The 16,961-nt window shown below is 31.9% G+C and overlaps 1 protein-coding gene across 1 annotated transcript; it reads right to left on the bottom strand.

Annotated features, from left to right (window-relative positions):
- Positions 1–10,380: 10,380 nt before the first annotated feature.
- On the bottom strand, positions 10,381–12,685 carry LOC114176620 (transcription factor BHLH089). Its single transcript, XM_028061714.1, has 6 exons — positions 12,175–12,685; positions 11,895–12,086; positions 11,641–11,706; positions 11,327–11,395; positions 11,152–11,223; positions 10,381–10,865 (listed from the first exon to the last, which is right to left on the bottom strand). Exons 1-6 carry the CDS (start codon positions 12,445–12,447, stop codon positions 10,737–10,739), a joined length of 801 nt encoding a protein of 266 aa, XP_027917515.1. The 5' UTR covers positions 12,448–12,685; the 3' UTR covers positions 10,381–10,736.
- Between the last annotated feature and the right edge of the window lie 4,276 nt (positions 12,686–16,961).

Below are 16,961 nucleotides of genomic sequence, written 5' to 3'. Positions count from 1 at the left end.
TTTTCTTTTAGCGCTAAATTCTCCCCGGGTCCTGCTAAATTCCCCTTCGCACCTTAACAAAATATATCATTGTATTCCTAATATTTGACTTGGTTTAATTAAATGTTTTGGGACATTTTAAAATTTATGAAGACTAAGTAATAACTTCATACCCTTTACAATTTCATAAGACACGATATGTCAAAGACGTAGTTTTCATACGCTTTTCCAAGGTTCCGTGACCCGTTCCTTCAAGGTTTAAAAATTCAAACATGGAGGGTGGTTGATTATTATTTTACTTAACCAACGCTATTTTGCTAGGTTTATTTGGATCAAGTAGTACCTCTCATTTACGAAGGAAGAAAGGATGCTTCCTTCTTTTTTCTCGTCATCCTTTCGATACACGCCAAAATATATATAATTTAATATTTAAATGTGTTTTTGCTATAGTCATGGTTGGTCCAGTTTTAAATAAGATGACATCTTTAATTGTGATTTCATATTCGAACCCATAATCAAATTAAGCCAAGATGTCTTATAAAGCTATTTTAGCTACACCATGTAAATTGAGTCTCTTTTTTTAATATATTATCAACGGTAAAGAAAACTTTATTGAAAAAGATAAAAATTCACTTCAATGATATTTGTTAAATAATCAGAGCATAATTTTGGTTTAGAAAACCTATTTTTAATTATGTCACGGTAGTAGAGTTATCTATATAGGTTTAATCTATGGTCAGCAGAAAAAACTTGAAAAGGTTGGTTTTTTAAACCTTTTCCATTTTCGCTAATATGTATGTGTGTTTCAGATTCGGTATTCCAAAACTTTTTATAGATTACATAATGTTGTGAAATTTATTTTTGAAATTTATCTATATTTTGAATTGTACAAGCTAAAATATATTTATAAATTGTAAATTACATTTTAAATAATTTAAAAGATATAATATATTTCAAATTGTAAATTTTAGAATAAAAAATCAAATTTAATGTTTTAGATTGTACAGTTCAAAACTGAAACCGAAAAACAAAAACCAAAGAGACTCATTGAAAATGCATTACAAGGCCAACCACCACCAGCCACCTACAACTACCACCAAATACAAAAGCTCAAACACATTCAATGCCTAAAATTTATCACAGAAAGGGTAAAATTAGAATTTCCAAAATTATGGGGGTGCAAAAAGAAAGGGCCAAAATCTATAGAATGGAATCACAATAAACAAGTGGGCTCAACCCAATCCAAGAAAAAGAAGGTTCCTTCTTCCTACACCTCTATTTTTTCGTTCTGCACCCCTAATAAAAAATTTCCCTTGCAGAGTCACTGGTGTTGCATTAAGAGCTTATATGATGTTCTTCATAGGTTACGCTTTAAGAGCTGATAAGAAATAACTATCATTTATCTCTTATAGATAAATCCTAAATTATACTATAAGAAAGTCAAGTTTTCTTATAAGCTATAAGTTTTCTTCTTCTTTTTTCTCTCTTTTATTTCTTGTTATTATATGTTAATTTGTCTTACGTGAAAATATTTATGAAATACTAAACTTTTTTTTATCGGCAATAAAAAATATATTAATGAAACAAATGTAATGTTTCATCCAAAAGGTTTATATACACAAAAATATAGAAAAAATAAGCATAACGATAATTTCTACCTTCTACTCACTACTTTTCAATACAAGAGCAACTTTATAGTGTATCAAAATCATGACCTTGAATTATATATTTTTGTTGTCAAACATATGAATGAAAACGAAGTGGTCCAAAGAAATCTCACACTATAATTAGAGTTTCAATTCATAATTATTAAATTATATTTTGTTCTTCTCTTTTTAACTCAAAATAGTTTTCATCAAGATTGCTCACTATATATTGTAAGAACTAGATTTAGTTGCATATCTTAATCACCTTGGTTAGGCTAATCTACTATATTTTAAAGTTTTACAAAATCTTCTTAAGAAAAGAAGAAAATACAATATATACAACAAGATATTTAACCCTACAAAATATTTTATCACTTCTAAAACTCTATCACAAGATACACTTATAGCAATCTCATTTACGTCTTTTTTAGTTTGACATCGTCTGTTTTGTTTTTTGTTTTTATGTTCTTGAGTAATTGAATTTATCTTCTACTCTTTGAGTCTTGGAAGTACATTTTTACATTTAGATAACATTGTTATCTTAATGTTCAATGGGGAATTTTTCTTGTCCTTGCTTAAACATAATAACACCATATAATACTAAGTCTTAAAATGGGTATTTATCATATTTGAAACCTTCAAACATATTTCATTGTACTTTTAGGAACAATATTACGTACTTAGTAAAAAATGACATTGTATTAGTACTTTATTTCAGGTGGAAATAAAGTGATAGTTATGAGTAATTTCGTATACTTTAGTGAATTAGAAGTGATGGAGTAAACATAGTAATAATCTATTTGATTAGTAACCTTCTCATTTTATGAAGAAGAATTAGTTGCCACCATAAATGTTTTACAAAAATATTTGTCAACATTTTTTAAACTATTACATGACTTCATTCACTAATGTAGAAGATTGCACTCAAACAAATTTGTGAATTACTCAACAAAATTGGATAAACAAAGATCGTTCAGTATAATCAATTTCATACGTCAAGTCTTCCTAAAATGAAATCTGTAAAAATTCACCTAGCAAATTTGAATTCGCTAAATTAGATTTTGTATAAAATAAATTTACTTTAAAATTTTGTCTTGTAGTTTAAAAGGATAATTAGTGTAAGTTTTTAATTTTCATTTATGATATTACAAACATGTTTATAATTATTTTATTGTACGATTTTATTTTCTTTTTGAAGTGAAAAAAACGAGTGTTATGAAATGTTTAAACGGGATATGTTACATGATTATGTGAACGTAATTATCTAGATGGCAATTGAGTTGATTCAGGTATAATATAATGTGGAGATAAACATACTTCATTAATATGAAATCTTATGAAAGGGAGAAACCGATGAAGATTCTTACGTTGTTACTTAGTATAGTACATGCAATGAGTTATCATAATTTCTTGTGAGATAGTTTGAGTAGGTAAATTTTGATTCATTCAAGCGTTAATCTTTATGGTGTGAATGATGAGGCAATTAAGAGGGTGATTCATTTATTTGAAGAATTTAAAATTCTTTGCAATGAAATGTTTTGTTTGGATAAAGAAATTAAAAAGAATTTAAAATACATGCATTTTTTTGAAGTATTTCAATTAACTAAATTAGAAGAAATTCAAATACCCTAAAAAAAGGTGAAATTTGAAATTTTTCTCACTCAACCTCACTCTGGATTCAACCCCAAATAGACCTGACAAACTCAACAACCATGACAGGTTGGGTTAGGAATGTCAACGAGGCGAGTAGGGTACGAGTAGTAGCTCCCCCGTACCCTACCCGCTAGATAAATATTTGCCCCGTATCCGTACCCATATATGTCGGGTATCTGTTATGCGGGTACCCGCAGGTATTTACAAAATTATTTTAAAAATAAATATTTAATCATAAATTCAAATAAAATAAAATAAAATACATCACTGTCATAAATTTTAAATAAAGTTCAAACAAACTCAAGTTCATACAAGTTCAAATAATTATAAAAATAAATATAAAATGATCTTCAACATAATGAAAATTCTTTAATTAGTGCTTTGATCAATAAGTCCACTTTCTCCGATTGATTCCTGAAAAATAATTGAATAATAAACATATGTGTGCCAAGTATTTTTATTTTGATTCTATCATTTGACAACAAGCACCATAAACATCACTGTCTGTATAGGGTTTGATGTATATGTCCAATTTTAAAGTAGGGAAAGAGAAAAATGTCGAGGGATATACTTGGAAGAATGAAGACAGAAGACAAAACAAGATGTGCAGCTTAGAAAAAATTACATAAGAATGTTTTTTACTAATAAATATATATATATATAAGGGTATTTTTGTGAATTAAAGTTTAGCGGGTACGGGTATCCACAGGTACAGATACTATGATACCCGTACCCGCCCTGTTAACATGCGGGTATCAAAAATACCCGTACCCACGGGTAGCGAATATCCATTTTTAATATATGTTTCCTACCCATTGCGGGTTTTATCTGCGGATACCCGCGGGTACGAATATTTTTGACATCCCTAGGTTGGGTTGGCCAGATGATCCAAACGGATGGGCCCAAGCAAGACAGGCGAGTCCGATGACCCACACGGGTTTGGCGAGCCAAACGTCCTAGAGGTGTCGGACAGGCCCAACGATCCGACCGACTCGTTGACCCGACAAGCCTGACCGACCCGTTTCCAAATTTATCATGAACTCAAAATATAATTAAACCTAAAATAAATATTGATAAAATGAAATTTTATCTCACAAGAAATTCAATTATTTTATCCAAACAAGAAATTGAAATGTAAGGTATTTTAATTTTTTTATCCAAACAAGTTATTTAAAAACTAAAGAGAATTTAATTGTAAGCAATTCAAATACAATACATTTCAATTTCTCAGCAATGTTGAAATGTTTCATCCAAACACAATGTTAGTGTTCAAACTCAATATTTAACTTCCAAAAATCGTTAAACCGAATGGACTTTATTCAATTCCTAAATCCTATAGTAAAATTCGAAATAATATTTTCTGGTACTTCAAATTTTTTTAAAAAAAACTTTGTAAATAATATTTTGTTCAATAAGTTTACCATTTAAATTGAAAAATCATTATTAAATTGGAAACTTGATTTAGTGTGCTTGTCAAGGTAAATAATATTTTTTCTTATGTCTATTTTATTTTGGTTGTTAAATAATATATGTATTATATTTTTTTGGTTGCTTTAAGAAGAAAACCTGTATGCATTTTTTTTTAAATTATTTAATTTTAATAATTGATTGTAAAAAGGAATTTTTACCTTTTTAGGAAGTTTAATTTCTATAATAATTTTTTTACGATAAAGTAATGTGTGAAAAAAAATTGACTGTAATAAATATATTTATTCCTATGTGTAAGGGAAAGAAATAAGAGATAAATAATAATAATAATAATAGTAATAATAATAATAATAGTAATAATAATGATAATAATAATAATAATAATAATAATAATGATAATGATAAGAATAATAGTAATAAAGTAGTTAAAATAGTAAAGTTCGATAATTACATAAAATTTATTATATGCGTAAATAGAATATAATATTGAAATGGACACAACTATTCAAATGATGCTTTAGAACGTATATGAAAATATGATTAAATTTAATAAAGAATTTATCATAAATAATGCATGATATTTATTACATGCATAAATATAATATATAAGATGACATTGAAATCAAAGCTAATAATGTTTAAAATAGAATACTTGTTTGAGATTTTAAATTTATTATTTATGTTCAGCCAGTAGTTTTGAACCATTTTTTTTCAAATAAAACAGATGATAACTCCTTTTTTTTCACAAGGCAACCCTTAGTTAATCTTATTAAAATAAGTAAGTGGTAAAGATTGGGGGACCATACAAAGGATTTATCCTAATTATTTCTTGAACCACTTGAAAACTACATTCCTTCTTTGATACAAAGATTTTTTTCATTATGCACAATAGGAAGAAAATATAACCAATATTTTTATTCTCGTTTATTTTCTACCAAAAACGTTTCTAGATTTAATACTTAATATATATATATATATATATATATATATATATATATATATATATATATATATATATATATATATATTAATTTGAGAAGACTCTTGAAACTCTCTTATTTCCAAAGTTGTTATAAACAATAAATAAAATTTAAGAGATACAATAAAATCAACAATACATTTTTAGTCTTCTAATATAGAAGACTAAGAAACCAATTAGAACTCAAAAAAGAAATTAACGAAAGCTAAATCACCTATCATATTTTTTAATGTTAAAAATTCTTTAATCCTTCTCTTGACAAACTTGAATTGCATCCCAAATGAATTACAATAAACGATTATTAGTCATTCCTAATAGAAAATTTGTATAACAAATATATGTTTATTCTAATATGTACATTACAAAACCATTTCTATCTAATTGTTTAGAGGTCATGTAGAATGTTCAGTATAGACAAATATAGATAAAAGTGGAATGATATATGTACTGTAACACCCCATTTAATTTAAGGTTAAGTATGTTTTTAGTCTCTGAACTTTGGTCCAAAATTGGAATTCATCCCTGGTCGAAACTTTGATAAATTTTGGTCCTTAAACTTTAAAAATGAATGAATATAGTCCTTTTAACCCAATTTTGTTAACTGTTTTTTAAGTTTTGAATGCATTTCTTAGTAAATACTGGAGTTGTTTACGCCGTTTGACACATTCTCGACTTAATATTTACTGAGAAATGCGTTCGAAACATAAAAGAAAGTTAACAAAATTGGATTAAAAGGACTATATTCATTCATTTTTAAAGTTTAGGGATCAAAATTTATCAAAGTTTTGACCAGGGACAAATTCCAATTTTGAGTCAAAGTTCAGGGACTAAAAACATACTTAACCCTTTAATTTAATATGCGAAATTAAAGTAAGCGTCACATAAAGATAACATACTAGCTCAGTCCTAGAGTTTAAAACTCAACCCTTACAACCCAAGGCACACCACGATGCCCAAAAGAAAACTGGATAAAAAGTTTAACAAAAAGTATATAAATCCAAGGAGGAACAAGTACATGGGCCATAGCCCTAAAGAAAAGCCCATAAAGAAATTAAAGTCCATTCCACATGGACTATGCAGCGGAACCATCACCTCCCTGTTGCCCACGGGTGTTCCTCGCATCTACTCACACCAACAAGCTGATGATCATCGCAAAAGAGAGTACCACACAGCAAACAGAACACATAACAATAAAAGTAGGGTAAGTTAGAGCACAAAAGATTTCATCCATACAATCAAATATATTTTCACAATCCCATATACACATATCAACCAAGCATGTTATGACTTCTCAAACAATACACTAAGACACGACTCGACTCATCCGGATACATATAATCTGGTCGGATTCAGCGGATGCTTGCACTTGTGGTGGATACCTCTGCTCACCCCCAAGTTGCTCACCCCCGAGCTATGTGTTACAAGTGTTACAATGAATCAATTTCCCTCACCACAAGGTTAGCCCTTAATGAATTACAGGCCTCCTGCTACTCTCACCACAGAAGTCAATCCGCTCTAAGTGAGACTAACTGACCCTTTAGAGTGTCAAGATGCAACCTTACCTTGAATCCTTACCAGACCATACAGATGGGGCACCACCATAGACACCCACTAACATGGGCCATGGAATTACGTCCCGACCACTAAAGCACGACCCTGAAGCCTCACCCAGAGACTCCAAGGGATTACGTATTGACCACTCACCAACATATATAAACAACTAAGAAATAAACACATACATCATGCATAGAAACTTCATACTACATCCATAACCAACCCTCATTTATCACAGGTTAAATCAATACCAACTCGTCATTTCCAACCATGAGTGAAAATGCTTCCTCTCATACCAATACCATGTCACTGGGTTACCAATCATCAAGGTCCATTGTTGCTCATGCCATATTCGTGACCACACACACATATATATGTATCCAACATCTCATGTACAACTCATATAGAAATCATGTCAGGCTCACAATTCCCCACATATAATCCTCTCCCAATCATGCATATTCCTTCCCATTAAACCATCATACAATAACTCATATAAGCAGAAGTTAAACATCCAAGCACAGAGGGAAAAACAACTCGGGACGCATCCTCGCCCAGCTCTTCGCTCAGGCTGGAGGGTCTTGCTCAAGCGAGAAGGACTCTCGCTCAGGCGAGCTCCCCTCAGCCTAGGCGAGAGCTCAACAAGGAGGACAGTAGCCCTTCCGCAATCTCGCTTAGGCGAGACCCTCTCCGCCTAAGCGAGACATTCGCTCGCTCAAAACAAGGGTTTGGTCGCCTGAGCGGCAACTCGCGTAGAAAACCCTAGGCGAGCCTCTGCTCATCTCACCTAGGCGAGACCAGCTCGCTTGGGCGAGATTATCAATGTTCGCCACTACTCGCACCTGCATAACACATACACACATACCAAACAGAAACTCCAGACAGTCCAGGCATTCATGGCGGCACACAAACTCAAGAAGACAATGAAATTACAATGGTACAGGTCAAAATCACACCAGACAAAGAGGTTCTAGCTTCCCGTACCTGGAACGAGCTAGTTTTAATGCCTCGACACCGAACAGCGGAGTACCACAACCCTAGGAGAAGATCACAGAGCTGGAACCAGTGAACAGAGGGCGTTTACTACTGAAGCTCTAACACTACCCGGAAATAGGACCAGAGATTTAGAAGTATGGGTTGGGAATACTTACGTGAGTCAAGAACGGAGTCAAAGGGAACGTGAACTGAAGGTATGCTTTGGAACCCTAGCAGAGGCGGCAGCAGCTCTAAGAGAAGGGGATCTGTTTTTACGAAAGTGAACAAATGTTTAGGGTTAGGGCACATTAGGTCTGATTTCGTTTTGGGCCAACCCTCGAGCCCATTAAAGTGGGATAACCTTTGAAAACTAAGGCAACAGAAAAACTAGGCCTTACATGTACACCTTAATTTTATCTACACTTATTATACACTTGTTTTTTCTTTTTATTTCTCTCTTTTTATTACATCATATAACTAATAAATTTATCTTTTTTGTTCTCTCTCTCTATAAGTGTATATTAGGTGTTAATGTACCTTTTTGGTGTTCATGAATCATTTTTCATAAGTAAAGAAATGATCTCTAAGAAATGAAGGGTTAAATATATTTGTAGTCCCATAATTTTCAGTCAGAATTAGTTCATTTCAAAAATTTGGACTAATTTAGTCATTCATCTTTCAAAATATGTGAATTTAGTCTTTTTAATCAAATTTTGTTAGATTTATTTAATGTCTCGTACGCATTTCAGGATTGTATTTGAGTTCTTTGTTCTGTTTGACACATCTTTGCTTTAATGTTAAGTCAAATACTATTATGAAACACGCTTAAAATGTCAAATAAACTTAACAAAATTTTATTAAAAGAACTAAATCCACGTATTTTGATAGATGAATAACTAAATTTGTCTAAAATTTCAAAATGGACTAATTTCAAAATTTACTGAAAGTTAAGGGACAAAAACATATTTAACAAAAAATGAATCAGATGCAACTCTTCTCTTTGGCCTTTCTTTGTCACAATACCATAAAAAATCATCTTAAATGGGTCGATTGATGGGAGCAACCACTAGATGACTAGAGAGAAAACTTCATTTAATCACATAGAGAAAAATGAAGTTATGGGTTTCCAAGCTTAACAAATATCTCATGTCTTATTGTGCATCATGTAAAATGTGGAAAAATAGTAAAAACATAATGTTGCAAATCTATTCATTTGTAACTTGCAAAATTGTAGCGTAATCCACCTTAACAAGACCACATTTTCTTCACAAATCGGTTCTCACATGACATGCTTGGCATACTTAAACAAAATATAATCTTCTAAATTTTTAAAATTGGAGATTTTCCATCAAGAGAATCTATAACCATATGCCATAGAAAAGTTTAATCTCTCTATACATTATATCCACTAGCTTCTTTTAAAAAGCTCTACGAGGCGTGATCAAAACCAAAATATTCTCTCATTCATGCACACCCCATTTTGTAGTCAATGCTTTTAATTAATTTTTTTAACATAGTTTTACTCATAATTTAAAAAAATACCACTTTCTTTTGATGTTTCTTTATGTTTTAAAATTGTTTTTTTCATCATGTAGTTATGCTTTCTATGTTTGCTATTGGCCATCAAATTTTAAGTAAAGGAGGAGAAAAAAGGGCACAGCTTCCACATGTACAAAATCTTATGTGTCACTTGTTTCTTAATTATGTGTATTTCACTCGCGATTTTGTAACATTTAATAATGTGTTGAAAATAAAGAGTTGCTACATCAACTCCTGCTAGGAATCTATTATTAGATTAGGGTTTTATTGAAGAAAAAAAAGTAGCACTGTTAGATTTAATAGTTACTAAATGAAGTGTCCTAATTTTTTTTTCATCTTTCACTATCCCGATTTCTCTTTGGCCATATCTTCTCTGACATCAATGGTGCAACTTCTGTTGCAATTGTAACATCAAACACTAAAGTTATCGCTTACGGTGGTAGCGACTACACCGAAACTAAATCTAACAACTCAACAATTATTTTCCCTATTAGGTCCCTATCCTGAACTTCACCTTAGATTAGATTAAAGTGTTTTAAGTTTTGAAGATCTTGTGCACTAAACACACTAAAAGTCAGAAAGAAAAGTGACTAGGTTACTTTATTCAACATTGCTTTGCCAACATTATTGAGACTATTACACAATATGTAAGCATCATGTATTAAGATGAAGCAGCATTCTTTTACAAGAAAAATGATCATTTTAAGGGCTATGTTGAGTACAGAATACAAAGCCTAAAAAGTCCACTATACTACATATTGAGTAAATGAATTCATTTTCCAACACACCAAACATATGGAGATGCTTAAATAAAAACTGAAGCAGTCCTGTGAAAAACAGTAACAGCTCCATGCCTAGTGTAGAAAATGGGAATGAGGTACCCATTGGACTTGCTTCTTGAGTCTATCATTCATGTTTTCTGGGAGCTAATGAAGGACCAAATACCTCTGGTTTCTGTATTTATTACCATGGAATCTCATACACTACGTTGTTCTTTCAAAACCTCCTCCTACCTGCATATGTAACCATTCAGGTGAAGATCCTCTGCTATACTCTCTTGGAGCTTGTGAACCGAACGGCATGCCCGCGGGATCAAACGCATGCTGACCAAACTGGAATCAAAATTCATGGCTTTTAAGACTCATGATCTTTCAACAATACTCTACCAACATTCAACTCAACATTCCACCCAAAAAATTTCCAAACATCCCAATAAACAAGTTTGCAAATAAAACAAACTCTTAAGACACACACAGTATCTCTCTAAAAGAGATAGTTCAACCCTAACAGAAATCCTAGAAACATAGCAACAGGTAGAATTGCACAGATGTATTGTCAAAAAGAAGAATTTAATATTCAGAAATTCAATATAAAAAGCAAGAGTGTTTTAAGACTTACATCCTTAGGAGGAAAGGCTTCAATACCGGAGTTCAGTCTCGAATTCACTGCTTCAAGCTTCATTGACAAAAACTGTGACATCCATCCAATAACAGAGATTCAGGACAGACATAAATTTAAGAAAGATTTTAATTGAGCAAAAATAAGAAAATAATAAAAAAGCAATGATATCTACCTCAACTTGGCGCTGAAGAGATTGGATATAATTTATTATTTCATCAAGGACCAACGCTTTCCCGATAACCTAAATCAGAGAAAGCATCTCAATTCACACTTTCCATGAATTATAAATTCATAACCATACCAATAATCACAAATAATTTTCCATTGTGTTATCAATATGTATATGGCCATCTTGACAGAGACGTGCACATATAAACATCCAAAAGATAACGTTGTTCTTTTCCAACCCATAAACTTTTTTTTTTTTTTAATTATGCGCACACATTCGTGAGCAGAAACAAAACTACACCAGTACAAAAACAATACCTTATTACAACCAGGGACCAAATCCTGAAGAATTTTCATCCTTTCACTAATCTTTTCCCTTCGAGCCTGTGCAGCATCCACCAAAGTCCCAATTAGAAATCACAATCAAGAACTTTCCTTCATCCAAACACACCTTAAACTCAATTTCCCCTTTAAATTAACATAAAAAAGGTAAACCCATACTTCCATATATTCACTTTACATTTTTAACAGAACAACCCATTAAGAAAAGAAACAAAAGAACAAAATTTTACTCGTTCTGCAAGACTGTGACTATCAGTGGCTTGACCCCTTCTGGCTCGGACGTGAATGTAATCTTGCTTGGGAGCTTCCGAAGGAGGCTTTGCGCTTTGCTCCGCAGGCTTTCCTGAACTGACTTCTCCTTCACCTTTACCATTACCATCACCATTCGCTGTTGCTTTAACACGTTTTCCATCACCCTCATTCTGCGCAATCCAAACAACCCTTAACCACATCCTCAATCAATTCAAGTAAACAAAACAAAATAACAAACGCTAGTGAGCGATTATGTACCACGGCATTGCTGGTGGACACGGCCTTAGCCGAATCATCCTCCGAGTCTCGCCGCTTTCTGGTGTTACTCGTCCCAAGCCCATTGTTGGGCCCGGGAGGAAAATCCCCAAACTGCCCCGGCCCATGTCCGAACTGCGGGCTCCGGAGACCCAATCCTCCGCCGCCATTAATCGCTTGCGGAAACTGCCAGATCTCCGCCAAGCTATACGGCGCCGTATTGCCGCTCCCATTATTCGCAAAGGAACCCTCGTTCATCATCCCACCCGGATCCATAAATGAAAACCCGAACCGCAAACTCAGTTTAACATTCACTAACGGAATAACCAAACCGCAACAAAAAAAAGAGTGAGAGAAAGAGAAAGACGAAGAGAGAGAGAGAGAGGGAGAGAGAGAGAGAGAGAGAAAGGTCTTGGCTTTGGTGCTTGATCTCCTTGGACAGTGGAGAATGGTGCGCGCTGTGGGTTTATATTATATCTCTCTCTTCACTCACACTGTTCCACGGACACAGACCTCGGTGGCAGCGTACGAAGTCGTTTCCACTGAGGTTTGAGCGGTTCTCTCTTCCCTGCCGTACGATCAAACTACCCTGCCTCGTCCTATCCAAGATTTCAACCGTTGATTTCCCCCACCCAATCCAGTTCTGCCACGTGGTAAGGGTTTTAATGTATTCGGGATCTGAAACTCGTAACAGGTGCGGTTGGGTTACGAAAAGGTTTTGGAGTAATTAATCATTGTTTGGATTTAAATAATAGGAGTGAGTGAGTATGTGATGTGAGCGAGATGGAGTGAGAGTGAGAGGGGTCAATTTGTGGTAAAGTTTCTAATAATGATGGTTATGGATATTTTAAGAATTTAATCAGAATCAGAAGAATATTCAACCCTTTTGTATATGGAAACCACACACGTTATTACGAACGAAACTGATTAATGAATAGGAAGTAAAACTTACAAAACTCCAGAAGCATTAAGATGTTTGAAAATGTATGTATTAGAAACTGTAACTGAATTAATTAGAGAAGACGTTTAAAGTAATTAGAAAGGGTTTAATATGTATAAAAAAACCATTCCCACGCATATGAGTTGTACTTGGAATAGATTTGGGGCACAAATATAGATAATGCACGAAAATTATATAATTTAAAATTTGGCATGGAATTTTGTTGTGTGCGTTTTGGGGACGTCAAAGGATAATACGATCAGGAGAACATTGGATGCATATTTAGAAGGCCCACAAGCTAACTGTTTCGGCATGGAGCTAGGTTTTGATGGTGACACTAAACTAGTCCCGTTACAGTGATCCGTTTTAATTTTTGGGCTTATCTGATTTAAATTTTTTTTTCCCTTGACGTGTGTTGTACCAGGATGTCCTCATTTTGTTGCATAATAATGCAATGGCTGGTCCCATTTCATAACTGTGAAAGGAGAGTGAAATGATGGAAGAAATTAAATTTAAAAGGTTTTTGGAGAGGATTAAGGTTAGAAAAGTGTGTTATGTTACGTTTTGGGAGTTAAACGTTGTTGAATCCTGTATAATCATGTTTTCATCACTCATCATTACATAATCTTATGTTTGCGTTTTGAAGCTGTTGTGGGTAGCAAGATTGACAAGAAGCAAGCGCGTAGCCTCTGGAAGAGTGGCCCAATTGGACATCAGCACGTGATTAAGTGCAGCATTTCGTAAAAGAAGAACAATATTGTGATTCAGTCTTTATCAAAAAGAAAATAAATATTTATTTATTATTATTATTACTTAAATCATGTTTGGTTTGATTGCACTTAATTAACTGTGCTCCAAAAACAGGACATTATGTTTGGTTTGATTGCACTTAAATTTGGTAGAGGGAAGGCATAAAAGAAAGAGTGAAGGGAGAGAAAAAAAAAAGTGTTGAGACACTTGGTTTTTTATGATTGGTAATGCCATTGGTGGGTGCACTTGGTTTTTAACCTTAAATTTATTTTAAAATCATATTTTCTTTTTCTTATTCCCATTGAAAATCTAGTTACAAACTATCCTATCTTTACATTAAAAATGAAATTTATTGTTGTTAAAGGTAATATTTACATTTTAAAAACTATTAAATTATAAAAAATGATTATTTATAAAACATCCCCTTAAAGAGTAACGGTGTAGTTGTGAACTAATAAATTGTATAAATATAAAATAAATAATATATATAAATTATAAACATATTGTCTTCAAATTTTAAATCTAAAAAAAAAGTTATAAACATTTTTAAGTCACTAATCAAAAGAGTCTAGGACAATACAACAAAGAACAAAATGTTATAATTAAAGATAATTTCTTTTTCCTTGAAGTATACTCTTTCGCTCTTTTGTTCGTTATTTGGAACAGTCAAAATCACGAACCACTTTACTTTTCTACCACTACAACCTAAATTGAGTTGGGTCTTATTTTATTTCTAATTTCATATGTGTTTTTTAGTAATTTAGATTTATGTGATCAATGTAGATTTGAACATTTTTCTACCTCCAGTCTTTCCAAATTTGTGAATATTGGAGGTTGTTTAAAGTTTTTTACATCATTATTTAATAACCTATATAAATTGTTTCTCTTTCCTACAGTGTTAAAAATATTGTTTTAATTAACACTTTTAAATGTCTCTTTTTTCTAGTATCACTTATTTTATATAAAAAAATACCGTTATCTTATAGAAATAATGATATACCCAATTAATTAATAATTATTGTAATATTACTTTTTAATGTCAAAGATACAATTTAAAAAAAGACAGAATATGAAAAAGCCTTTTGAAATGTTTATAAATAGATCTAAAATAATTTATTATTTTTTTACCCAAGATTTCATTCATCTAAAGCATTTAACTAAGATTTCATTTATCTAATGTATTTAAACTCTCCTTATATTCTTTATATGATTTATAGTTAATTATTAGTTATCTTTTCTACCATGAGGTTATACTACTGAAATAGTGATGGTGGATAGTTGAAATAGGACAATCAAAATCTTTATTAAAGTTTTTGTTTCTTCTATAATTGATTATATATCTTCTCTATTTTTTTTAATATATGAGAATTTTATACTCCATGCGTTAAAATCAACTAAGGAATAAGAATTTATACTAATCTAAATTGATGGAAATATTGATAGTATAGGTTGAAGTTTTGGAAAAAATTTCACCTCACTTTGGAAATTTATGAATATTGAAGTTACTTTTCTTACAAGTCATACTACTTAGGGGAGTTAATTAATTATATTTGTTAGAAAAATATTACTTAAATAATAGTAATAATAATAAAAATATGAAATAACATAATAATAATTATAATTAGAGCAATAATAATACTGACATGTGTATGAATAAAAGAATATTAATTAGAGACTTGATAATTCTTATAAAAATAATAAATAATAGATAAAAGATAAAAGGTAAAAAGTAAAAATAGCCTGGGTTGAGGCACACATAACGCTATTCTTAGAGAGAAAATATTTTTATTGCACAGGGCTAAACAAATACACAATCATATGTGTTTCAAATCATATGCGTTTCTCTCCCAAGATACAACAACCTGTAAGATCGACCGAATGCAGCAAAGGATCTCCGAACCTTATGAACACTACTATCTTAAAGACAAGAAGAACAATCTTGAGAAAACTCTAGTGTTTGTTATTCTTTGTTGTTGTCTTATTGTGTCTTTTCCCATGCACCTAGGTGGTATTAATAGGTAGTAAAAGGAGACAAATGAGTAAACTGTAATAAGAATATAGTTGTTAGCTATATAAAACATTAACCCATAAATTAAAGCTCTATAAAAACATGAGTAACAACAAGTTTGTTTTTATTTTAATTATTTATTTTTTAAATTATATTAAAATATTTCCAACTATCCCCACATAATTTAAAAACTAAAATAAAACAAAATATATTATCTTTTAAAACAAAATATTGTAGTTCAGTGTAAGGAACCTTCTAGGTCTGACCCTTACACCTAGTGCTTATGAACTTCCACCCAAGAAAATGCAAAGACTTGATTGTCTTGAACTACATCCCTTATGACCGGATTTTAGTAAATAACACATACAATATCGGTGTTCATTATAGGTTCTAATCAGTGGGTGCACGTTACGACCTTGTGCATGTATCTTGTTTCATGAGTGTCACTTAGAGACTTGCCCATGTCTCACAATGGTGGCCCCACCATCACACTCACTAGGTAAACCCTCAAAGGGTGGTTTGTGACTCACACCCCTACAACAATTATCATTGGGTTTATTAAGAGGTATTTTATAAAATAATACACATACCTCAACCATTGGGTTTATTAAGAGGTATTTTATAAAATAAGCATAATAATGCACATACCTCAACCTTATTATTAACACAATTTATAGTACACCTCGTTATAGGAATGAGACAAAATTTAATCAAATTATTTGGTGTACTTTAGTCAACAACAACTTCGTTGTTACCCATTGAACTCCATTCCATGGGATCGTCATTCATGTGGAGATGGGTGTCCATTATTGCAACTAATTTATGGGCTATAATCTCATTCCCCTCGACGACTCAAATACTTGTTGTTGATGCATCAACCCTTTGATAACTAGATCTACAATATTTCTTTCCGACCTGACAAAGTCAAGAGAGACAATACCAATAGTAATTTAGTTTCTAATATATTTTCCTCTCATTCTCATATGTCAACTTCATTGACATTTTTACTAAAAACTTTAAATATAACAATTTAATTGTCAGGATGCATTGGAAAAAGAAATAATTTATGCTTGCATAGTAGATCATGACAGC

The sequence above is a fragment of the Vigna unguiculata genome, chromosome 3 (genome assembly GCF_004118075.2).
Source record: "Vigna unguiculata cultivar IT97K-499-35 chromosome 3, ASM411807v1, whole genome shotgun sequence".
NCBI classification, from domain to species: Eukaryota; Viridiplantae; Streptophyta; class Magnoliopsida; order Fabales; family Fabaceae; genus Vigna; species Vigna unguiculata.
Note: the sequence above shows the minus strand (reverse complement) of the source record. Positions and strands in the feature narration are given on the sequence as shown.